At 40.2% G+C, this 25,547-nt stretch overlaps 1 protein-coding gene across 2 annotated transcripts; it reads right to left on the bottom strand.

Moving 5' to 3' along the window:
• Window positions 1-118: 118 nt before the first annotated feature.
• On the bottom strand, window positions 119-25,547 carry LOC127438494 (zinc finger RNA-binding protein-like). Of its 2 annotated transcripts, none has more exons than XM_051694125.1 (19): window positions 25,437-25,547; window positions 23,810-24,068; window positions 23,583-23,697; window positions 22,043-22,258; window positions 21,456-21,763; window positions 20,730-20,912; window positions 19,951-20,176; window positions 14,609-14,757; window positions 14,215-14,334; window positions 13,108-13,253; window positions 12,823-12,952; window positions 11,432-11,619; window positions 11,183-11,351; window positions 9,626-9,773; window positions 4,465-4,550; window positions 3,637-3,732; window positions 3,433-3,544; window positions 3,187-3,284; window positions 119-3,080 (listed from the first exon to the last, which is right to left on the bottom strand). In XM_051694125.1, the coding sequence occupies exons 1-19, from the start codon at window positions 25,502-25,504 to the stop codon at window positions 2,907-2,909; spliced, it is 2,991 nt and encodes a 996-aa protein (XP_051550085.1). In that variant the 5' UTR covers window positions 25,505-25,547; the 3' UTR covers window positions 119-2,906. The 2 variants fall into 2 exon arrangements, with proteins under 2 accessions (XP_051550085.1, XP_051550086.1); XM_051694126.1 differs by having other exon boundaries at window positions 23,819-24,068.

The following is a 25,547-nucleotide window of genomic DNA, read 5'->3' as shown; positions in this document are numbered from 1 at the left end:
GGTTTGACATTTTTTTCCACCCCAAGACTATGTATGACCATTGAGGTTGAGCAAAGGCAAAAAATAACATCTGAATTGCTTCAGCTCAACAGTCACAACAAAAACAATTTCATTCTGATAGTTTTATATATTTATTTAGTGAAGCAGCACTATATAGATATTCAAATAAAAGTTCACACTGTTATTTTCACATTCCTACAAACGATAACAAACACACAGCAGGAATACTTTTAAAATGCAGGGTAAATTTTTGCATTATACATTGAAAAGGTGGCAGAACGTAATTCAAGCGACAGAGATAATCAATATACTACTAATAATTAAATATATTAATAGCAATCTTCCTAGCAAACCGCACAACAATGTGCATCTCTCTTAAGATTTTCCTCTTATAAAAATGTACGAATAGAGAGGTATTACATTAGATTATATTGCAATATGAAGAACTGGAAATTCACCTCCTTATTTCACATTTCAAGCACTTTAAATTGCTCGTTTGAACTTTACCGCAAGCACGAGTGAAGAACCACAGAAGTACGTTTTGTATGTGTTGTTCATTTCGAGAACAACACCTTTACCCTGTTGAAACACCAGTTTCTCAACGTTAAAATGACAAATGATTATTCGCTACACAACAACGCAAATCAAATAATGATTGCAGCACTCACGAAGTTATGAAAATCTATTTTTGTGCGCTCTATGATTAAATGTAGTTGTATGATGAATTATAAATCTGATCTTTTTAACTTGTACAAATCCAGTGTAACGTTATTAAAAAAAACAAAAAAAACACAAAAAGCACAGCAGAATATACTTCCTGATTCTGTGTTGCTTTAAACAGCTTATTAATAAAGACGTTATTAGCTTTTCATTTTAAAACCATTTTCTTTAAGATACACAATAGAGGAACTTATTTCTTTGCATTCACATCATACATAATATTATTATAAAGTATTATATAATCATATATCAAATAAAATCCAAAAGTCTGGGACCATTTTGAAAATCAAGGACTCAAAATCTAATTTAAACCTGTAGATCAAATATTTTAGAATTCTGGAAGATTTAAAACTGTCACTAATTAAAAAATTGTTGCAAATGTTCTTACGGTTTCTATGGAAGCAAACATGATGCTCACTGGAATATTCTGAATTCTTATCGAATAACACGAAAAATGCACATGAATCATGCCAGTTCAAGTGCATTTTGTCATTTAAAAGCAAAAGGGGACATTAAGAAAATCTGAAATTGATGTTTTTTTAATTAACCTTTTCAATCAAATTGTTACGCTAATAATATAATTTGTAATTAAAAAACTGGAAAAATGAAAAATAGAAGCATTTTCTCTAGTGATCTCAGACATTTGGACCCCACTGCATGTGTATATACAGTGGCAAGAAAAAGTATGTGAACCCTTTGGAATTACCTTCATTTATGTATAAATTTGTCTTAAAATCTGGTTTGAACGTCATCTAAATTACAATAAAGAACAAACACAATCTGTTTAACTAATAACACACAAATAGTATTGTTCTTGTACAGTTTGAACACATCATTCAAACATTCACAGTGCAGGCTGGAAAAAGTATGTGAACCCCTAGGCTAATGACGTCAACAGAAGCTAATTAGAGTCAGGAGTTGGCAAACCTGGTGTGGGTTAGAGCTACTTTGACTTATAAAACATACTCAAACATTTTGAATTTGCTATTCACGAGAAGCATCCGCTAACGTAGACAGTGCCTCGAAAAAATGAGATCTAAGAAGACCTACAATCAAGAATAGTTGCTTTGTATGAAGCTGGAAGGCATTACAAATATATCTAGAAGAGCTTAGATATTCATCTGTCCACAGTTAGACAAACTGTCTATAAATGGAGATGATTTAGTACTATAGGTACTCTCTCTAGAAGTGGCCGTCCAGCCAAGATGACTCAAAGGGCACACCGCAGAATGCTCAATGAGGTATAAACGGACCCTAGAGTGACAGATAAAGACTTGAAGGAACTGGAACTGGTTAACATCTCTGTTCACGAGCCTACTATATGAAAGACACTGAACATGCATGGTGTCCATGGCAGGACACCACGAAGGAAGCCGCTGCTTTCCAACAAAAACACTGCTGCACGCCTGAAGTTTGCCAAAGACAACCTTGACACTCCACAACGCTACTTGAAAGTGATGGACTGATGAAATTAAGGTTGAATTGTTTGGGAAGAACACTTATCACTACGTATGGCGTAAAAAGGGCCATAGCAGTTATTAAATCCAAGAGTTCACCTACTTTTTCCACAGCACTGTGAATGTTTAATGGGATGTGCTCAGTAAAGACATGAAAGATTATAACTGTTTGTGTGTTGTTAGCTTAAGCACATTGTTTGTCTAGACTTTGATGAAGATGAGATCACATTTTATGACCAATTAATGCACAACTAATTCCAAAGGAAGTTCACATACTTTTTCTTGCCACTGTATATATCACACACTGTATATGTAAACATTACAAAAGACTGGCCTGTATCGTGATGGTTAAAGCTTTTAATTAAGTGCTATTAATATGTGAAAGTGCCTAATAGAGCAAAAGTGATGTTAAGTAGCTGTTAATATAAGATGCAGGTCAGTTGCTTATCTCTAGTAACATTTAGCCGTAACCCATTTCACTGAAAATGGAATGCGTTCACGGCATTTAAATGTTAGTAGCATTTCGATCTTTTTTCAGCTCAGATGTAATACAAGACACGTTACATCATAAAAGGGGAACAACTACTTTTTTGTCCATCTCTTTTCCTTCTTTTGACAAACGAAACAATCAAGTCTAGCATTTTTCTTCTCTTTGAGTGATATTTGTACATTAAAAAAAAAAGAATATAATAATTTTTATTTTTAGGATTACGTTGACTTCGCCAACTTTCAAGCATTTTGAGAATCGTCCTTTTTGTCTTTCTTTCCTTCGCCTTCTCCCTCTCCGTTGTCACTGCCTTCTCTTCGTCTCTTGCGGTTTCGAGCTCCAGCTTTGGAGACGGGTAAGGAGCCCATCCCGAGAACTTCATGGATTTGACGGAAAGCCAGCAGTCGCAATGCGTGCTGAAAGACAGTTTTTACAATAGCGTTGGCAACAATTCTTACAGAAATAACGATCCAATAAACGGGTGCCAAAAAGACAAGCAAAAAGTGTGGAATCGTTTTGTACCTGGGCACTCATGGTCACATTCTCTCTGGATTGTTTCGACAAGCTCCCCAGAACATCTGTTTGACCTTTCTCACAAGGGTCAAGAAGACCAGGACCATCTGAGGGTTCAAGAGAGTTATTTATGCTGCATTTACACGGTCCACAAATTAGAGAACTTTAATATCAATACAGGTAATAAACACTGCATATGGATCATATTTTAGAAATCACCCGCTGGACTGTTAGAAGGCAATTATATTGCCCTACCTGGTAGGAGGATTCCAGTGGCGATGGATTCCAGAACTCTCCGCAGAGCTTCTCCTGGACTGAGGGGTCCTGACGCACTGCTAATGGCCTTTTCTACAAGCAGCTCCATGGCCTTTGAGAAAAGGACACTCCTCAGTTAACTGACTGTCATAGGCTAAAGCCAAATCCTAAATAAACACTGGCAACACCAGACGTGTAACTGACCCAGTCGGGCATCTTGCCCCAGGTAGGTACACGTTGACACAGGTCGCGCAGAACGCGTATAATGATCACGCAGGACTGAAGACCATTAGCCCGAGCCTGTGGACGAAACCCGTTAGTACAGCTATCAACAGCACTTTCCGGCAAGTAACTTCATTAAGAAAGTGTCAACACATATAAATATAAACAAAAATAGTAATTATGCTCATTAAAACTCGCTAAAACAACCTAAGCCAGTCTAAGCTCATTTACTGGTTTTAGCTGGTCTCCTAACAAGGCCAAGCTGGTGTTCAGCTGGTTTGGATGGTCGGCCAGCTGGTCTCGCAGCCTGACCTGCTGATAAGTGCCATAACCCTCTGCGATGATCAAATCAGACAAGTCTGTCTAGCTTGGTGGCCAGCTAAGACCAGTAAACCATCAAAGGCTGGTTTAGGGGTATAATATTATAAATAACGACATGGTAAAGTCATATTATGTGCTTCAATTCAGTGATAAAATACTGCCCCCTTAAGGTAAGGGAATACTTAGTTTTTCTGCGTGCCATTCCGCCTCGTGTATACTCATTTGACCACAAGCCCATATGGATGCATTCGACACATGCGCACTACAACTGCTTTTTGATACTCTTTTCGAACAGTCAACGGCAGGCTCATATGAAGATGACGCAGTATGTGCGGGCTGTTGGACAGTCCACGTCTAAAGCCAAACTTGCATAGTAATCGCTGCGCACGAGACGTAGTGGCACACGGAAAACTTGGCAAAGTATACTTTGGTCTTTATCTTCACTGCACATAGCTATGTTGAATGTGGTAGTTCGAAACCTATTTTTACCTGAAACCATTTAGCATGACGGAGAGCTGCTAGATACTCAAGGCACTTGGTCCTGTTGAGAACATCTGGAGGGTCCTTCTCTGGAACTGCAAGAACACATGTATAGGACTTCAGCACTGGTCTTTACTAAGAAGAACTCGCTGTTATAAAATGTGGATTGAACAGCACAACTGAGAAGAGTCAACTGAGTTCAAGTTTTTTTGGGGACTTGTGGCTCTAGGCCATGTAATGTGATCACATCATAACAAAGGGACAACACCGAAATGTCACAAGACGAGGGGGTTTCTGCTAGTCCAGGTTCCTAAAAAATTGTTGCAATGATGGACCAAGTTATGCAAGTGATGTAGATGGAAAATATTACATTTTGATGAAGTGTTTGGGTTTGTTGATGCAGGGGTTATTGATCAACAAACCCAACCAGGAAAAGACTTGTGACTGTGGAGAACCAGGTTTTGTTGGCTTATTGAAAGAAATATAAAACAAATAGTTTCAATCTCAGAGAAAAATAAAATGAAAGCCTTCACAATGATCTTGCAAGCCAGAATTTGTTTTCCGAATAAAAAGTAATCTGAGGCTGTTGTTCAAACACTTTAGGATGACAGGACAAAATTGGCTCAGCCACGTACAAACAGCAGCTAAATACTGTTGTCATTCTACTTCTGAGTGTTTAATTACGCTCTGTTCACACTGCAGCTAAAGGCCCCAATATACTTCATACGAAATCGAAGAATGAATGGGTGTGATGTAATTTAGAACAAAATCTGGCCAAAAAGGGTTTTTTTTGTGTTTGTTTTTGGTGGTTCGTCACAGCTCGCCGGGATGAACTTTTAGGAAAACACCTTCTTACTGCCATTGGTCCACATAATAGGTAGGTGTGACCTGGAGCTCTACCTACTTTGAGGGCGACAGCTAATTGACGTTCACAGCGTTCAGTCCACCGACATGCAGTTATTAGCGAGCAGGTGCAAACTGACCTACATCTGTATGATCGTTCGCATAGAGACATTTTCCAAGACCATGTCATACGATTGTTTTTGTTTAATTAGTCTACAAAAGGAAATCTACTCAAATACTCTCAAGTGCCCATTCACTCTTTTGTTTTATATGCTGCTTCACTCATGTGCCATCTGCAGCCTAAAGCCATTCACCCATAGTAAGGTATGCCTTTCATCATTCTTTTGTCTGTATTCTTCCCATTAACACTTTTATACACCCATCTTTGCAGTAGTATCAGTTTCATTATAAATTACAATAACGGAGCATAATTGGCGCATATTATGGCCTCGTATCGTGTGTTAGCACATTAGTGCCATGAATTCAGAATGTAAACAAGTCAAATTGAACATTATCTACTGCATATAAACTGAGGAGCCAAAACATTTACGACCACCTGCCTAATATGCTGTTGGTCCTCCGCGTGCCGCCAAAACAGCGCCGACCCGCCAAGGCATGGACTCTACAAGACCCCTGAAGGTGTCCTGTGGTATCTGGCACCAAGACGTTAGCAGTAGATCCTTCAAGTCCTGTAAGTTGCGAGATGGAGCCGCTGTGGATCGGACTTGTTGGTCCAGCACATCCCACAGATGCTCAATCGGACTGATATCTGGGGAATTTGGAGGCCAGGGCAACACCTTGAATTCTTCATCATGTTCCTCAAACCATTCCCGAACAATGTGTGCAGTGTGGCACGGTGCATTATCCTGCAGAAAGAGGGCACTGCCATCAGGGAATACCATTGCCATGAAGGGGTGTACCTGTTCTGCAACGATGTTTAGATAGGTGGCATGTGTCAAATTGACGTCCACATGAATGGCCAGACGCAGGGTTTCCCAGCAGAACATTGCCCAGAGCATCACACTCCGTGCAACAGCTTGTCATCTTTCCACAGTGCATCCTGGTGCCATTTCTTCCCCTGGTAAATGGCGCACATGTACATGGCTGTCCACGTGATGTAAAAGAAAATGGGACTCATTGAACCAGGCGACCTTCTTCCACTGCTCCAAGGTCCAGTTCCAATGCTCGCATGCCCATTGTAGGCGCTTTCAACAGTGGACGGGTCATCATGGGCACTCTGACTGGTCTGCAGCTGTATGCAGCCCAATACGCAGGTGGTGCGATGCAATGTGTGTTGACACATTCCTCCCATAACCATCATTAAACTTTTTCAGTGACATATGCCACAGTAGACCTTCTGTCGGTTCGGACCAGACGGGATAGCCTTCGTTGCACTCGTGCATCAATGAGCCATGGGCGCCCAACACCCTGTCTCCGGTTTGTGGTTTGTCCCTCCTCGGACCACAGTCAGTAGATACTCACCACTGCTGACCGAGAGCACCCCACAAGTCGTGCCATTTCAGAGATGCTCTGACCCAGTCGAATGGCCATAACAATTTGGCCCTTTTCAAAGTCGCTCAGATCGTTCCTCCTGCCCATTTCTCCTGCATTCAACACACTGACTATGAGATCAGATTGTTTGCTTACCATCTAGTATACCCAGACCTTGACATGTGGCCTTGTTAGATGATCAATGTATCATAACGTTTTGGCTCATCAGTGTATATTACTTTTTACCATCATCAAGTGGTTAAAACAGCTTCTTTTACTGATCTCTTGTGAATTTTACTTATAAATTGAGGTATAAAGTCATAACACATTTTAATGTCACATTAGTTAAGGTTTTATATGTAGTCTTCCTCATATTTAAATGCCTCCCACAGCAGTGTGGTGGGTGTCTGAATGTTCATACAACAACAATAGTATACCAGTGCTCAGCTGTTTCGAACTTCTTTTTATGCCAGAACGAAGAAGAACTTCTCCGGAAGAACACCGGGGCCTTAAATATGGTTGTCACATAACTTCTGAGTGCTTAATCACGTTCTATTCACACTGCATGTGAATACGGTTGTCACTCCACTTTTGACAGCATAGTACTGTTTTGTTTTACGCTGCAGCTAAAATTGGCTGTTACACCACTTCTGAGTGCTTATCAGAGATGTTCATGAGTCTTCCATCTGAAGTCCGAGTCAAGCCTGAAGTCTCTGATGGATAAGTCTGGGTCAAGTCTCGAGTCTTTTATCACGAGTCCGAGTCAAGTCTGAAGTCCCTGATGGATAAGTCTGGGTTAAGTCTCGAGTCTTTTATCACGAGTCCGAGTCAAGTCTGAAGTCTCTGATGGATCAGTCTGGGTCAAGTCTCGAGTCTTTTATCACGAGTCCAAGTCAAGTCTGAAGTCCCTGATGGATAAGTCCGAGTCAAGTCTGAAGTCCCTGATGGATAAGTCTGGGTCAAGTCTCGAGTCTTTTATCACGAGTCCAAGTCAAGTCTGAAGTCCCTGATGGATAAGTCCGAATCAAGTCTGAAGTCCCTGATGGATAAGTCTGGGTCAAGTCTCGAGTCTTTTATCATTTGAGTCGAGTCTGAAGTGTGTAAAAATGCAACTCGAGTCCGAGTCTCTAAGTTGAGAGCCCATCTTCTGTTTACACTGCAGCTACATACAGTTGTCACTACACTTCTGATGGCTTAATCCTGTTTTGTTCACATTGCATCTAGATGCGGTTGCCACTCCACTTTTGAGTGCTTAAACACATTCTGTGCACACAGGAGTGACAACTGCATTCTAACATATAATTCACTTCCAAATACAGAACCGAACTGAACAACTAGTTGCCAAAATGTCACTGTGGTTATCACCATGTCAAGCACTGCAATTTCAGGAGTGACTCCTGTATTCCGCACACACACTGAATGATAAACTAGGGGGATTCACTCCTGGATTAAAATTCGGTTGTCACAGACTACATTTACATGGACACCAGAAAGCGGGTTATTGCGAGAACGCAGTGTTCTGGTTTACATGCACTGTATGAGCACCATACACTTTACTCCGTATACATGCAGCTCCGTCAGTAAGAAGCTTTCTCCACAGCTACGTAATTTTCCCCGCGACGCTTGTGTAAATAACAAACATGGTATCCGAGGAAGACTTTAGTATTTTATTCTCTGTTGCTTCACTTTATTTCCAGATATTCCAGAGTTGTTGCTGTGTTCGTTTCCTTACCTTTCTATCGTGACCTGCAACAGAACTGCGCTTCAATAGTGGGTTTTTCTCTTTACATAAAACTCCTTTATTCTCTTAACGTATGATTGCATATATATGTGAATGTGAGGGACCGTCGATATTTTACACTTGTGTTTAAAAATGGGTATCGTATAGTGTATGTGCTTTTCCCACCGTATTCACAGAAATGTTTTGCTGACTTGTTTTTGGGCTTCATCCTATGGCGTTTCTCCGGTCTGTTCCACGCACATGCGCACTCTTCAAAAACCTGTTAGAACGCTGCTTATATGTTTACATGGCCACATAAGCAGTTTTCTCCTGGAGAAACCTGTGTGTGTTAAAACGCTTTCTCTTAATCCTTTTAAGTGCGTAAGGAAATTGGCGTTCTCGTTTACATGACGTTACAGAACGCAGCTTTCTGCAAAAACCCTGGAATAACCCGCTTTCTTTAGTGCATGTAAACATGGTGACAGTGTGTACATAGCCACAAAATTTGGTTATTTACAGGAGGGACAACCGCATTGTGCAATAGAATTCACTCCCGAAACATTTTGGTAATTACACCAAATGTGTTGAACTTTGGTATCTGTGTTTCTTGTTTTGAGACTCGTGTATTCCATACACACACAGCGAAAACTCTGAAGATTCGTTCCTGCAAATAAATGCGGTTGTCACTCCAAAAACTTTGCATTGTGTACATGGCCTTAGTTTGTGACACCTTTATATTTGTGTGAATATCTTAGTCTGGAAAGGCAAGTGGTCAAAGCTCAAAATGTCTAGAAATTTAACAATCTCTCATCCTGAAGTGTTAATGAAAGCTCAAGAAAGAAAAATATTACAATATTGCACCATATTGGTAAAGAAAGGTCAGAGATCCTGTTTTTGGTTCCTTAAAACGCTTTTAGAAATCAATGCAAAACTGAGGGCAAACAATGGACTAAACCAAAAAAATGAAAGGGGGGATAGAAATGGACAGTCCAATTCACTGATGGAAAATTATTTTCTGTATGGGTGTATCCTTAAATTAAGCATTGGCACTCAGGATGTAGCCAAACTTTTTTAAAACAGGGAAACACATATCGTGCTGTTGACGGGTTCTCTAACCTTTCTCCATGTTGGGGGCGGGGTCTTCACGCATCACTGGTGATGTTAGAGAGATGGTGACCTGCATTTTTGGTTCCTTGCTTGATAAAATGATGATGCTGGCTTCTTCAGTGTGCACCTGCACCTCATACTGATCTTCAGAAAAGCTCTGCCGGTTAAAAGGACACTTTGCATTACTACAGAGGAGACAGCGGGGGGATACAGGGGCCCAGGTATACGGGGACTGTAGATGTAAATTGGTCCTGACAATCCCAGCTGCATGGGTGGTATGGCAGTATAAGTAATTTTATATCGCGGTAAGGGTATTCATCATGATATAGTAATTTGTACAGGACATTTAACCATGTTTCATGACTTAGCTGAAAAGCGTTTTATTATTTATTTAAGCTTCTTTTTTGATCTTTGACGCAAACCAAAACATTATTTCTAATAAATGAATAATAGGTAATTTTGCGTAAATGCAAAAACAGCTTCACATTCTGTAACAAGCAATTCTGTGAAAACGAAATACTAAAAACTAGTGATAGACCGATATATCGGCCAATATCTGGACATTTTGCAATCAGCAGCATTGGCCAATAAATGTGTTTGCTTTTTCGATGAACAGAAGTGTAAGTTTAAGTGAATTTTAGTATATCTGATTTGCTGTATTAAATTGTATTATGTATATCGACATTAATATCGGCCATCCTGTTCTCTAGATATCGGGTGCATCTGCCATTGAAAAACCAATATCGGTCGTTCACTAATCAAAACACAATAAATCTGATTGGACGAGACACGTTCGAAACTGTTGTAAAATAGCTGTTATATGCACTTTTGTGACTGCACATTAGTTGAATTGTATATGTGCAAGTTGTGACAATGCTCAGCAACTGTAAACAATTTATAGTTACACCACGCTTACAATGGACCTGTGCAAATAGTTACCGTTATTGTTGTCTACACTGGAAGCACCCATCGGCAACACACTTTGGAGAGTATGCTATAGTTTTCTGCTTGGTCTTTGATTATTTTTCCAATTGCGCTGTGGATATACCATGGTAAAACTGGAATCTTCTACCATTGCACATTACAACATAGATAACATTATACCGACATACCACACACAGCCCTAAATCCCAATGGTATCCATTCAAAATAGGCATCACTATGGGAAAACTCAGTCTTCACTGTTTCCAATCTGAATAACAATGCATGGGAATTTTTAATAGACATGTCCATTGGTTAATGGTCACGGAGTATATAATGTTTATATAAATGTAATGTAAACCCCAGTCTCGCTCTGTAGGATTCAGGTGTCATAACCAGGCAGTGAAACTAAAGATCAGTTATAGAGTCATGGACCAGACAGTAGCAGTTGAAAAAATATATTTTGATACGATTTAGATGGCCTTGTTAAACATAACCCAGCTGTATGTGAGATACTGAGAAACATTAACCACAAACTCATCATGTGGTCATGTGGGTGATTTCATCCATGTTTAAACTGTATACATAATTCTGTACACACCAAGATACACACAACTGCCAAAACAAAGGGTCTGGACATCTTACCGCTAGCTGTTTGGGCAGCTGTTCCGCGACGGTTTTCAGCAACAATACAGTTGGTTTCTTGGCTGCAAGCAGGATGAGTTGGACGTTGCGGTCACCACGCAGAAGAAGACCTTTAGCGAGGCTTCCCACACGCATCACTCCTTTCAGAACACGAGCCTGACACTCCGAGCTGCTCAAGGAGAAGCACACAAAAATAAACGTCTAGCAAGTAGCCAGCTAGCTACGCTAGGAAAAATTTAGAGATCTTACTGTTTGTCTGTGATGTCGTCTGAGGTGGACGCCGCCTCCTCCAGCAGCGAATCAGACACCAGCTTGAGAGCGCGCTCAGAATGTGACACGATTCGCTGCACGGCCTGAAGTTCCTCCTCCATGGGGTAGATGGCGGAGTGTTTGGCCATGATGTGGCGGTCATCGGGGGTGTCCGGCCTCCGAACCGGCTAAAAAGAGAAACGACGAGTGAAAACATAACCAAAATTACTGGTACACAACTAGCATCTTACACAGCAAACACTGTTTGTAAGACGGTGTTTAACACATAAGAGATGTGTTGTCTTCACTGTGTTAGGCCAGAAATGTACTTCACGCAAGTGCGCATGCCAACGCGGGGTCCGGTTATTCACACTTAACATCTCTTCTTGCGTTACTATGGTGGTAAAAACTCTCTCAAGGGTCTGACTTCAACCTAGCAAGATTCTCTTACAGAATAGTCGCTTTTCCACTATCGGGCCAGTTCAAGCCAGGGCTATCAACTGGCAAGCCGGGGCCAAAAGCCTCGGACCTCGAGCTGCAAGACCAAAATCGACCTGCGTTCCCACCATCAGGTCAATAACCCCGAAAACCTGCCCTTAATACACCATTCTGGCGCCAATGTCACACACCGTGCCCATTTCACAAGCAAGAGGAAGCTCAAGCTGAGGTATCATGTTATCTAGAATATTGAGTTTATATTGAATGTAAACATTAGCTAGCAAGATAAGTTAGCATTGACATCTCACCGACTGTAACTGCCATGTCCCCCCGAATGGTCTCTCCACTAACAGCAGCACGATGTCCCAGCACACCGTCTATGAAAGTTCACGAACCATGGAAAGTAATTTCTTTGGGCTCGCTTTGTCCATTGTGCGTTTTAATGGATTTGTACTGTGCCCGCATTTTTTTTTTACACCTGTACCGTTGTGCGCTGCATACATAACCTGGCAAGTTTGGCGAAACTCCACCTTAGACATTGAACCCCCCTCAATCCCCAGTTGGCCTTGTTTGGCCATTGGCCCCAAGAAAGCCACAAGAAGGCACGATGAAGCCCCGGAAGCGACAGTGGGAACGCAACTGGACCTGGCACGCACTAGCATGCCCTCATTTGGCCCAATAGTGGAAATGCGGCTAATGTTGCTCTCCCATTACAAGAGAAAACTCACCGTAGAAGCGGACAGTTCATACTAATGTTCCTTATATACAAGGCGCCTCTTTGTGGCAACGCTGAGAATGCAACGAATGAGTTATAAATTGCCATCTGACACATTTTAGAACTAAAATCGAGCTTACGTACTTGGGTAGAGTATGTTTCGGGCTAAAAGCTCTACCTGTTTGAAACTTGAAGTCTGTAGGGAATAGCGAGGATTGCTGTCATTGCGTGTTCTTACCAGTAGGGGGGGCACGGGCACACTGGGCCGGCCCATGAGAGGGGGCGGGGCCATTCTATATTTCGGCCCCTCCCCCCAGTATAACTGATCCTCCTCCAGCCTCCTCCAGTACAGGTCCTCCTCGTACCTCCTGCGGGAGAACAATTTAAAACAATCCAGATATAAAAACGGTTGAGTTTTTCCATTATGATCATAGACAGAAATATTCCGAACAAGTTCTACACTGTATGCCGTCATGAAAGTTTTATTAATCTGGACTGAAACAGTGAGAAAGCTGACGGTTACCTCATTTCCATGTGCCAGCGCTGCTCGTCCTCTTGTTGTCTCTTCAGCACAGATTTCTGTTTCTGTTTCCTCAGTTTGACTTCTAGAAGTTTCCGAGCTCGATTACTGAGCTTTATCTCCACTGGGAGGTCTGGATTCACTTTTTTCTGAAACATATTTAGAAACAAATTAAAAAAACAATTTGCTTCAATAACTGCAACTAGGGCCATGTATTTACGATATATTCACTATGATTTTGCAAAGAGGTCATTGACAAATAAGGTTGTCCAAGTTGACTAAAATGGGAAATCTTTTAAAAATCGAGTTTAAAACACGTGTCAAGTTCGTACAAATTTTTTTGGTTTCATAGATTTATGAAAAAAAAAATGTATAGTCTTTTCTACAAATTTTTTTTAAGAATTTAATGGCTTGTCATTAAAAATGTCACGTGGTATAACCAATCAAGTAAAGGTATTTAAGTACTTTCCTTGTACCTTGAATACAATAGTGTGTGCGCAACTTAATCGTTAATTTCAAAAACATTTTTAAACACATTTTCCAAGGTAAAAAATATTTTTTTCAAATATCCTGAATTTTTGAGTCAAGAATATCAAGAAGTTTACTAAGGGTTACACCTCCAATTGACTCCAATTAGCCAGTTAGTTTCTGATAGGCTAATTGGCTAATTGTCTAAAGGCTTGACATTATTTTCTGGAATTTCCCAAGCTGCTTAAAGGCACAGTTAACTTTATGTATGTAAACTTCTGACCCACTGGAATTGTGATTATAGTCAATTAAAAGTGAAACAATCGGTCTGTAAACTACTGTTGGAAAAATTACTCATGTCATGCACAAAGCGGATGTCCTAAACGACTTGCCAAAACTATAGTTTGCTAATATTAAATCTGTGGAGTGGTTCAAAAATTAGTTTTAATCACTTCAACTTAAGTGTATGTAAACTTCTGACTTCAACTGTATATATTTTAACTATATCTCCTGGCCCTAACTGCAACAATAGGCTCAATAAATCATATCCACAATGACTTCTGTACAACAATGAAAACTGGGTTACATTTATATTCTAGGTTACATATAATTACATACTTTTTAGAAAACAGAGGATATTACCTTATACTGCAACCTGTGTCTGCGGCCCTTCAGGTGCATGTCTTTAGCGTTGGGGTCGTTAAAACTGCATTCACACAGTTTGCAGTGGAAGCGAATCACCTTACCATCATCATTACGAACCTGAAAAGGAAACACACACTCTCTCAATGAAAAAGCTGCTTTATTCTACATATGGTGCGCCGCCATGTTGAGATCACATAACCGAATATTACTCGCGTTCTCAATCACCATTTTAAACTTATCTTATAATAAAAAAAATACTCTATTTTTACCATTTCTATCTGTTTAAAAGTTAAGCAAGCAGTCATAATATTTCGACAGTCCAGAACGCTTAACTCATACATTAATTGTACTATCGTTCTGAAATGATGCTGGTCTTGTTTGATTGTCTCACCTCTTCTACATAATCGTGTCCTACAGGCTGAATGTCTCCCTGAGGTCCTGTACTGTCACCATCCTCATCATCACTCATAGGGTCCATCTTCATCATGAGTGGCTTCACCTCCTCTATCTTTACAGGAGCTGCTGAAGATGTTTTATTCACTACAGAGAAAAAGACATTTGTACAAATTCAGCTTCAATTAGCCAATGCCGATTTAAGCCTTCCCGCTCAAAGATATTATTAAATTATGATTTTCATTTGAGAAAAAGTAGTTTTAGTTTACTTAGCTTAACCTTTTATAAATAGAGCAATTAAACCTTTATGTCTTATACACAGAACAACAAAAAAAAAAAACTGGTATTTTTGCTCAAATTCGATAACTAAACTTTTAATTGCCTAAAGAGAAAGAACATTTTGGGTAGCTTTTTTTTTCCATTTCCATTTTAGGACATGCATTTGTACTCTACTTTTTAGTAAATATACTTTTAATAAATGTTTTACGAACAAAACATTTTAAACATTACATAAACAGGACAACAAAGGAGTGTTTTTGCCTTTTTTTTTTAACAAATATGTAGTGGAAAGAAATATAAACAGTATAGAGGTCTAATTTTTGAATTGATACATGCTTAATGATTTTAAACGCTTCATGTTTCTGCAACGACGGCAAACATTTCTCTTGAGTAGAATCTGTTGTGACATTACCATCTACGTAAATCTTTGTCAATCTATTAGATCATAATATGTTGTGCAACATTATCTGGAATGTAAATCATAAATGCAATGAACTGAAAAACAAACCAATTCAACAAAGAGGAAGTTAAAGGACTGAGAAAGGTCTTTGTGTTGTTGTCATGGCTTTATCTGAAATATGACACATGCATTATGCCATCTAGAGAACTGTAATGTGTATAATGAGATGTTTTATGTGGGTTAAGAGAGTGATACATATCAAATAAAACATAAATTAGAGGTGCACTGATACAAATTTTTGAAGGCCTCAAGAAGCTTAAAATCCACTCAGAAGACAAAACAGTCATTGTAACCATGGAAACTTCAATTTTAAGGAGATTTCGGTCAGTTTGATGATAAAACTAAAATAAAACACATTGGGACCTTCTGTGTAAATAATTCGTAAATCCATTCTTTTTTTTTTTCCTCTCATATTTCTCCCCAATTTGGAATGCCCAATTCCCAATGCGCTCTAAGTCCTCGTGGTGGTGTAGTGACTCGCCTCAATCCGGGTGGTGGAGGACGAATCTCAGTTGCCTCTACGTCTGAGACCGTCAATCCGTGCATCTTATCACGTGGCTTGTTGAGCGCGTTACCGTGGAGACGTAGCACGTGTGGTGGCTTCACGCTATTCTCCGCAGCATCCACGCACAACTCAACACGCACCCCACCGAGAGCGAGAACCACATTATAGCGACCACAAGGAGGTTACCCCATGTGACTCTACCCTCCCTAGCAACCAGGCCAATTTGGTTGCTTAGGAGATCTGGCTGGATTCACTCAGCACGCCCTGGATTCGAACTCACGAACTCCAGGGGTGATAGCCAGTGTCAATACTCACTGAGTTACCCAGCCCCCCCCCCCCCCAATAAACCATTCTTAACCCTACTAGACTGTTCGGTCATTTCTGGCCGATTTCATTTTTTTATTATTATTTTTTTTTAAATGGTTTCCTCAATCTAAGTGGATCAAAACTTGGTGACTTTAATTAGATATGCAATCTGAGAAAAAAAAAAAAAAAAAAAAAAAAAAACTGGACTTCATTCGATAAGTCTAAGTGGTCATAAAAAAAATGCGACACCTTGGCTGTTAATTGAGCGACCATAAGAAATGAATGGGAAAGACGCTAACACAGAGCAAAATTTTTTTGTGTCGAAATACAATCTATATATAAGCCACAATGCTGAACGAACACACAGAGAAATGAAAAGGTGCAACTATAAAACATCCAGAGTGCAAAAGATTCACACCCACCCACCTACTCTTACACACACACACACACACAGAGAGAGAGAGAGAGAGAGAGAGAGAGAGAGAGAGAGAGAACACAGAAATAACACAGTTTATGGCATATAACAAGATTGATGTAAATTCCACAGTACAACAAATAAATTATATTTATCAAAGGTGCTCAAATCAAAGCAAAAGGCTGAAAAGGCTATTTAAAAAAATTATTCATAGAAATTTCTCCAGAAAATCTCACACCTGGCCAGAAAAACATGCAAAATAAGCCAATTGGAATCTACTATAAAAAATAACCAAAACCCTTTAGACTATAAGATTAGCAGAGAAGAATTGACAGATGCACTTAAGAAACTAAAACTCAGAAAGGCATGTGTTTTAGACAACATTAGAACAGAAATGCTGAAGCACAGCCCTGCAGTAATGCAGGAGGCCTTGTTAAAACTGTGCAATCTGGTTCTGCAATCTGGCTATTTTCCTGATACCTGGAGTATGGGCTTAATACACCCATTATATAAGAGTGGAGACAAATTCAACCCCAATAACTATTGAGGCATGTGTGTGAGCAGTATTCTGGGGAAGACTTTCTGTTGTATACTGAACGCCCAGATACAGGCCTTCCTTACCAAGCACAATGTCTTGAGTAAGAGTCAGATTGGATTCCTACCAAACCACCGCACCACCGACCACATTCACACGCTACACACAATAGTCAACCAGCACATTCATCAAAAAAGCAAAGGCAAAATTTATGCATGTTTTGTTGATTTAAAAAAAGCATTTGATTCCATTTGGCATGACGGTCTATATTATAAAATTCTACAATCTGGCATTGGGGGTATAATGTACGACACTATCAAATCTATGTATTCGGACAACAGGTGCGGAGTTGAAATTGGCAATAAAAGAACAGAATTCTTCACTCAAGGGCATGGAGTGAGACAGGGCAGCAGTTTGAGTCCAACTCTGTTAAGCTATTACATTAATGAGTTAGCAGTGCTACTGGAACAATCTGCAACACCCGGTCTTACTCTAAATAATTCTGAAGTTCAATTTCTTCTCTATGCAGATGATCTGGTGCTGCTGTCAGTTACTGCACAAGGGCTACAGCAGCACCTGGACCTGCTGGAGAACTACTGTCAGAACTGGGCCCTGACAGTCCATTTGAAAAAAACTAAAATGATGATCTTCCAGAAAAAAGCCAGATTACAGGAAACTAGATACACATTCATTCTGGGAAACACCGCAATAGAACACACCCTACACTACGACTACCTCGGTCTTAAAATCAGTGCTTTAGGGGGTTTTGGTTTGGCAGTGAATGCACTAAAAGAGAAAGCTAGAAGAGCATTCTATGCTATTAAGGCCAAATTTACCCAAATGGACATTCCTGTAACAATTTGGCGTAAAATCTTTGATAGTATTATTATGCCTATTGCTTTGTACAGATGTGAGGTTTGGGGTCCACTCTGTCTGACAGATTACTCTAGACGGGACAAACACCCCATAGAATCCCTGCATGCAGAATTCTGTAGAAACATTCGAAGAGTTCAGAGAAGAACACCTACTAATGCATGCTGGGCCGAACTAGGCAGATACCCCCTAATTATACATATTGAAAAACGATCCCTCAAATTTAGGACACACCTAAATTCAAGTTCTCCTAACACACTGCAACATGAAGCCCTTAAAACCCAAGAGTTGAAGCTTAAAACCAGTCCCCTTTGTCAGCTGTCTCTGAAACTCACAAACCCACTAACAACTAACAAACACCAGCTTCAGACCAGCACTGCTGAACAAAACCAAATCACAATAAACCAAATCATAAAAGAAAGCACAAATTCATATTTGGACCAATGGGAAAATGAAAGTAAAAACCTAAGCAAACTGGAATGTTATCAGACCCTAAACAGAATATCTCCACACTGTAAGAGATCCAAAACAGAGACGGATCCTCACCAAATACAGACTCACTGATCACAGTCTGGCCATAGATAAAGACAGACACAGACAAACATGAACGAGTCTGTGCTCACTGTGACAGACACACACTTTCTCCTTCACTGGGAAAAAGTCCTGTTATTTTTCTTTTCCTCACCAGATGGCAGCAATCTGCCCCAATACATGACACATATGTTCTTTATGTTTAAACTTACAGAAGTGTAGATTTTTACTGTAGTGAAGTTGCTTATTTGCATATGCAAATGCTGCATAATGCAGGACTTTTAACTGTAAACAAGCCCGAAACACACCGGGGACTCTTATTTTGAAATAAGGCAGACTTGGCTCCGTTGCAATGCTTTATACTTAAGTATTAAACAAATTAAACTTTTTATAGCCTATATCTTCACCAGAGGATGGGTTATGTATATACACATATAAGATATGATCAGAGACACGATAAATGCGCTGACGAGGCACCATATAGTCGCGTTTTTCATTGTATGCCCTCGCTTTAATTTAGATCCTTGTTCATCTAATAAAAATAACAAAATAGGCGTTGAAGTGAGGATAAAAATATGGATGAATACTATCAATGATGAAAGATAAACCAGGTCTCCTTAGCAACCAAATTGGCCCGGTTGCTAGGGAGGGTAGAGTCACATGGGGTAACCTCCTCGTGATCACTATAATGTGGTTCTCACTCTCGGTGGGGCGCGTGGTGAGTTGTGCGTGGATGCCGCGGAGAATAGCGAAGCCTCCGTGCACACTACGTCTCACGGTAACACACTCAACATGCCACGTGATCAGATGCGCGGATTGACAGTCTCAGATTAGTCCTCCGCCACCCAGATTGAGGCGAGTCACTACGCCACCACGAGGACTTAGAACGCATTGGGAATTGAGCATACCAAATTGGAGAGGAAATCAAAAAAAAAAAGATGAAAGATTAAGAAACACGGAGGAATAAAAAATAAAACACTATCTGCAACAATCGGCATAGATTTTTACCGATAACCGATAGTGCCAAAAAGCAAATATTGGCACCGATATATCGGTCTACCTCTATTATGTACTGTAAAATGCAGCAAATGCAGATGAATTTCAGTGTAAATCATTCGCAAAACGTTCTTAAATTGTCGCAAATGCAAAGAATCTCTTTGCAATTCGTAAACCTATTTTTCGCAAATGCAAATGAATTTCAGTGTAAATCTTTCATAAAAACATGCTTATGTAAATTTCCACAAATTAACATTGGAGTAATAAATTGTCAGAATGCACACAAATTTCTGTGCAAATTTAAAAAAATAAAATCGGTAAAATGTCGCAAATAAGAACACATTTCTCACAATTTGCGACAATTCGTGCAAGAATTGCGTTGCGAAGGATTTACATTTACATTCTCATTTTCATAAACGAGACCCAGTAAAGTCACTTACCAGCAACGGTAACTTTAACAGGGGCGGGTTTCTTCGCAGGAGGTGGTGTGGCTTTGGAAGGAGTTGCCACTGGTGTCTTGCGCGGCACAGCAGTTGGGGTTGGAGCTGTTGCCGTGGCAGCCACTGTTTTGCCAGTAGTCATCGTAGTGGTAACAAGGGCAGAGCTTACGAAAACTGGCTCTGTGGAAGGTATAGGTTTGCCAAGCTTGGTGTGTAACTTCACCACCTGAGAAAGTTGAAAGACATCCATTTGATGGCAAATTTTAAGGAATACCAACAAAATTTTTCCAACAATGCAAATAAATATATGGGTTTTTTTTTTAATCAAATTAGTTTAGTTTAAGTCAACATGAAATCTAAATTGACCCCATTTACTTTCTTAATAGTAGTTCCTGGTCTTTTTTTTTTGCACAGATCAACAGTGCACGATGTTCCAAATGGGGGAAAAAAAATGTTTTGCCTTGATAATTTTTTATTTAATTGTAATAACTTGTTCCGCCTCTGAAATTACTTTGTTTTCGTATGATGTCACCAAGCCCTGCCGTCATCCTGGCACGTAACACCCACTTTTTACAATCAAATCGATTCTCAATAAATTATATAAAGTCTCGCCCAACTTCTGTTTTGCTCAAAAATACATTAGAATCCATAAGTAAAATAGAATGCGAACGGCCTTTCATGTTGACTTTAACACAAAAACACTGTCTAATTGATGAACATCCTGAGAATGTTGAAATGGCCCCATTAACCATCATGAAAGCTACAAATATTTCACAGACCTTTTGGTGCTTGGCTCCGCGGATGTGCGCGGCATAAGCATCCGTGCCGGTGCACGAGACGTCACACAACTCACAGCGCAGCTGCGTCTGGATGCCGCGAGGTCCATTGGTCACCTGACTTCCGCTCTTCTGCGCCGCTTCTTTCTTCTTGTGCTTCTGACCATCCAGGTGCTCTCGATACGTCTGAAGGTGAGCAGAGGAACAGGTGTCCATGTAGGATGAAGGTTACAATCAATTCTCCAACAATTCTAAACGTTCTGCATTGTTTCATAAAGGTTTATTTACATTGAACATTAAAGCAGTAACCCAACATAATAACAAAACTGTAGATCACACAAAAGTAAACAAAATAAAAATGTACATAAAATTTATTTATATTGCATTTTTAAGGATAAGGGCATGTTAGTGTAATCTAGCCTAACCCTAACCCTGTCCATGTTGCCTAATTTGGCTAGTTTCTACCACATGACATGAATTTGCACTAAAATACAATTAAAAGTTGAGTTACATTAACATTGTTTTTTCCTGCTGTCCATAACCAGAACAGACCTGCATCCCATTTTTACATTGCGACCCCACCCCCCCTTGAGAAACACTGCCATATGTTACAACCAGATTGTTAAAACTCCCTCAAATAAAACAGTCCACATCCATCATCTTGCCTACTGCAAACAAAATTACATTTAAGATGGCTAAATCTGCTTTGCTTTTCTCTCAAATACTCACCTGTGGCCCAGCGCAGCTTATCTTGCAGATATCACAGTAGTGCAGCTGTGGTTGTTTTGGTGGGCCTTTGGGTTTCTGGATCTTATTCTGGTGGAACATGGGCTTCTTGTATGTGCTAACAACGGGACTGGAGACTACGCTGCTCCTGGCGTTGCTCCAGGACGAATTGCTGAGCGGTTTGGGGGCTTGTTGTGTTTGCTGCTGTTGGGGGGGCTGCTGCGGTTGCGGCTGGGCCAGTTGTGCCGGCTGGAAGTACGATGGTGTGGACGTGTAAATGCTGGAGTCATAGCTGGAATAGCTAAGAACGGCTGCAGCAACAGAAAAAGTGACACCATTAGACGATACACAGGCGAAACTTTTGGCGGATATTGTGGCGTATGCATCTAAAACGAGGATTGGATAAAATTCAGAATTTAACAAATGGTTCCCTTTCAATTCATGAGCGTATATTTGAACTGAATTGGTCACACCCCATAGGGTGTTGAGGTATTAAGAAAATGTAACAAATTGCAATTCAAAGACATTCGGCACAGTCACACAACATTCTGAACGGACCACAACCCTGTCTAAAACAAAGACGCTCTTACCAGAGTAAGATGTAGCAGCTGTAGAGTTGAAAGTAGAACTGGGTGTGTAAGTGGATATGGGGGTTGGAGGTTGCTGAACGCTGGTTGACGTGGGGTAGATTGAGTAGCTTGAGGACACTGAACCAGGAGGCGGTGGCGGTTTCAGAGTTGCAACCTGTCTTTGAACCGGAGGCTGACTGTACGCCGTGCTCGCGGGAGTGTAGCCACTTTTCAGGCCTGAAATAGCGAAGATGTTTTCAGGTAAAATGAAAACGTTTCCAAAACAAGCCAGAAACAGACTAACCTTAACTCACGAGTTCGCTGGTACATATATTCTTGAAGCGCATTAAGGTAAACGTATTTGGCAAGCTGTCCATAGCGGAGGGGCTCGAGCACAGGACTGTCTTGGACTATCAGACCAAAGCGAGAAATGGAAAATCAATTTTAAAATAATTGGTACGGGTGGTATTAAATATCGTCGCTGTCTGATAAAAGGCACATATCTCCAAAAATTCATTTTCTAGAGCATGGAAAAACTCTCTCATAAACAACCTTACAAAATGACATAATTAGTCACCATAAACAGAATTCTATCGTTACACATCTGTTAGTGAACTGTTCGATATTTTAATATAATAGACTTGAATCTAACTGTTCGTGTTCCCAGAGAACTTAGTTGGTAGGTTATCGATTGCTAGAGAATTTATTTTTGGATATAATCTGAGCTTTCACTTATTATTTTAGATCGAAATTAGTTTTATAACTAGGGTTTCTAGTCTGGTTGTTGAGTGGACAGTTCGATTTTGAGACGTGGTGTCCAGGTCCAACGCATCAGAATTAGCTTTCACTAGCGGTTTCACGAAGATGGAAATCTGGCTGGACATGCACGGTTTTGATGGACAATTCTCAAGGCCAATGGAGATACTTGTTAAACAGAGAGCCTGATTAAACTTATTTTCATTGGTCATTTCGATGCACAATTCAAACAGTAGGAAACATTCGGTGCGTTCCGTCTATGGCAAAAAGTCAAAATGGCAAAAAGTCGAGATGCGTGTTTTTCATCGGACAGCGACGATTTAAAGGTGGAGATGGGGAGGTGGAGATATGCCAGAAGAATTGGGCCGATGCGAGGGAAGCAGCCCAGTATATCCTTGGAATATGTTGGCAGGCCTAGCTGAACAAGCTCCTAGCTGAACGTACATTTGGAAATTAATTTAACACCGCAACTGTCTCTAAAAACATGCTTTGACCTTGGTAAACATTTAGTCATTGCTATGTTTGAAACTCAGTCTGACAACTTATTTCAAATGTGCTCCTAACAACTTACTATAAACAGAAAAACAGCTTTTTTTTTTATTTGGTTAATGGGATCTGGACACATCATGGCCAGACTTGAACCTGCATCTGCGCTAACAGTTGTGCCATGGCTCCGATTTAGATAGAATCAAACTGTCTCTAAAAACACACAAATTCCACCTTGGGAAAATAACAGAGGGCTGTTATTGTTACGTCTGAAACTTCAGCAACATTAATATCAGCTTGAAAGACAAATGAAACATACCTGACTGGAAGTAGGCCTCAGTTGCGGTTCGTTGCGCAGGTGTGATGCTCGTTTGAAAGTACTGCTTGTTCTCGTAACTGCTGACTGCTGGTGGTTGCCCGTAAGTATAAGTCTCCTGTATAGTGTATATAAAATAAAACATGAAGTACTGTAATATAATCACATAATATCACATGAATGTGTGTATAAACACATAAAAGGAAATCTGAATATATAGTTGTACATACAAAACTGACCGGTTCGGGTAACACCTGGTAACTTTGAGGGGTGGTCGTCGGTTGCTGGGAAGGTTCGGGCTGGCGGTAGGCGTAGTTCGGGGCAGGAATGGGCTGGTAGGTGGGGAAGGGGGCGGTCACTGCGGGCCGAACGGGTTGGGCAGTAGCTGCAGGGTATGAGGCTGTGACAGCGTGGGCCACTCCAGGGGCGGGCTGAACGTTATAGCTGCCCGTGGTTGGGTGGGAATACGCAGGGGGCGGCGGCTGGGTGCTGCATTGTATAATATTACATAACATTACATTTATTATTTGAATTTATATGCGGTTTGTATGCACCCTCACCAAAAAAGTACTGTGGCGGTAACATTGTGCAACAAAAATGTGCATCAAATCGGTGGATTAATTATGGAGTTATATATGTGCCACAATTCTGCACGTGAAAAATTCTATTTTGAGCATGTAAAAATGTTCTGCGTGTGCAAGATGAAATTTTGAGCGCACAAAAAATTATTTTGCATGTGCAAGATGATATTTTGAGCACACAAAAAAAATATTCTGCATGCACAAGATGATATTGAGCGCACACAAAAATGTTCTGCATGCACAAGATGATATTTTGAGCACACAAAAAATTCTGCATGTGCAAGATGATACCTTCTTGCACATGCTTGAACTTAGATTTGTAAAGCAGTGTATCTTCTTGCAAAGACACATTCATTTTGAGCAAACATAAATCAATTTAGCACTTGAATAAAGTTTATTTGAATGTGAATTTGCTTTCTCCTCCTACCTACTCTGCGTGCTAAATACCTTTTTGCATGCTCAAAATATCATCTTGCGCGTGCAGAACACTTTTTGTGCGCTCAAAATATCATCTTGCGCGTGCAGAATTCTTTGTGCACTCAAAATATCATCTTGCACGCGCAGAACATTTTTGCACGCTCAAAATATCATCTTGCACGTGCAGTATTTTTTGTGCGCTCAAAATATCATCTTGCACGCGCAGAACATTTTTGCACGCTCAAAAAATAATTTTGTGCGCGCAGAATTGTGGCACGAGTTTAACTCCATTATTAATCGGCCTTCCACTATTTTAGATACTAATACTGTGATATACTTTGATATATTGTACTGAATGCTTACCACAATCATACATCGCGATTTTAACACAGTACTCCAATTGACTTCAAACGATACTATGGTATTATTATGGTACATTGAAGGTGTCAGATTGTAAAATCATGATACTTTGAAATACTGTGGTATTTACATGGTTCTTCAAGATACTTAAAATAAATAATATGGTATTGTCATGGTAAATGTCCAACATGGTAAACACAGTATGGTACACTTCAGTTAATGCACATTTGCACAACTCTAACCCCGTGTCGTTTGAACCCTTACACACACACCTGAAACAGTTTGGTGATCCATTATATCATACAAACAACCACATATATCAATAAATAAATAACACCAGTTCTTGGTTTCATCATTGACCACAGACACAGGAAGAAATGAGGCAATGGCCTTCAGAAAATTATAGGTTATAAAACCATCAGCCTGTCATCACTCTGTCTCTGCTGTTAATAACTCAAGCATGCATGCATGTATATGTTTATATACGTTTATATCGCACCTGTACTGTGGTCCGGCGGCTGCAGAAGCTGCATGTGTAAATCCATAATAATTACTGGCCGCCATCATAGAAATTTCAGCAGCAAAGCGGCTCCAGCGGTCACGTGGCTGT

This window comes from Myxocyprinus asiaticus, chromosome 49, assembly GCF_019703515.2.
Source record: "Myxocyprinus asiaticus isolate MX2 ecotype Aquarium Trade chromosome 49, UBuf_Myxa_2, whole genome shotgun sequence".
Classification (NCBI taxonomy): Eukaryota; Metazoa; Chordata; class Actinopteri; order Cypriniformes; family Catostomidae; genus Myxocyprinus; species Myxocyprinus asiaticus.
The sequence above is the reverse complement of the archived record's forward strand: the minus strand, read 5'-3'. Positions and strand labels throughout refer to the sequence as shown.

Bases quoted from the DNA above. Each gene is read 5' to 3' on its own strand.
- LOC127438494 (XM_051694125.1), bottom strand. From the start codon at position 25,504: ATGATGGCGGCCAGTAATTATTATGGATTTACACATGCAGCTTCTGCA. The intron at 20,177-20,729 runs GTCTGTGAAATA...CAACTTTCTCAG, and splicing joins GCGGAGCCAAGCACCAAAAG to GTGGTGAAGTTACACACCAA. The intron at 14,335-14,608 runs GTGAGACAATCA...TTTCCTTTTCAG, and splicing joins GACACGATTATGTAGAAGAG to GTTCGTAATGATGATGGTAA.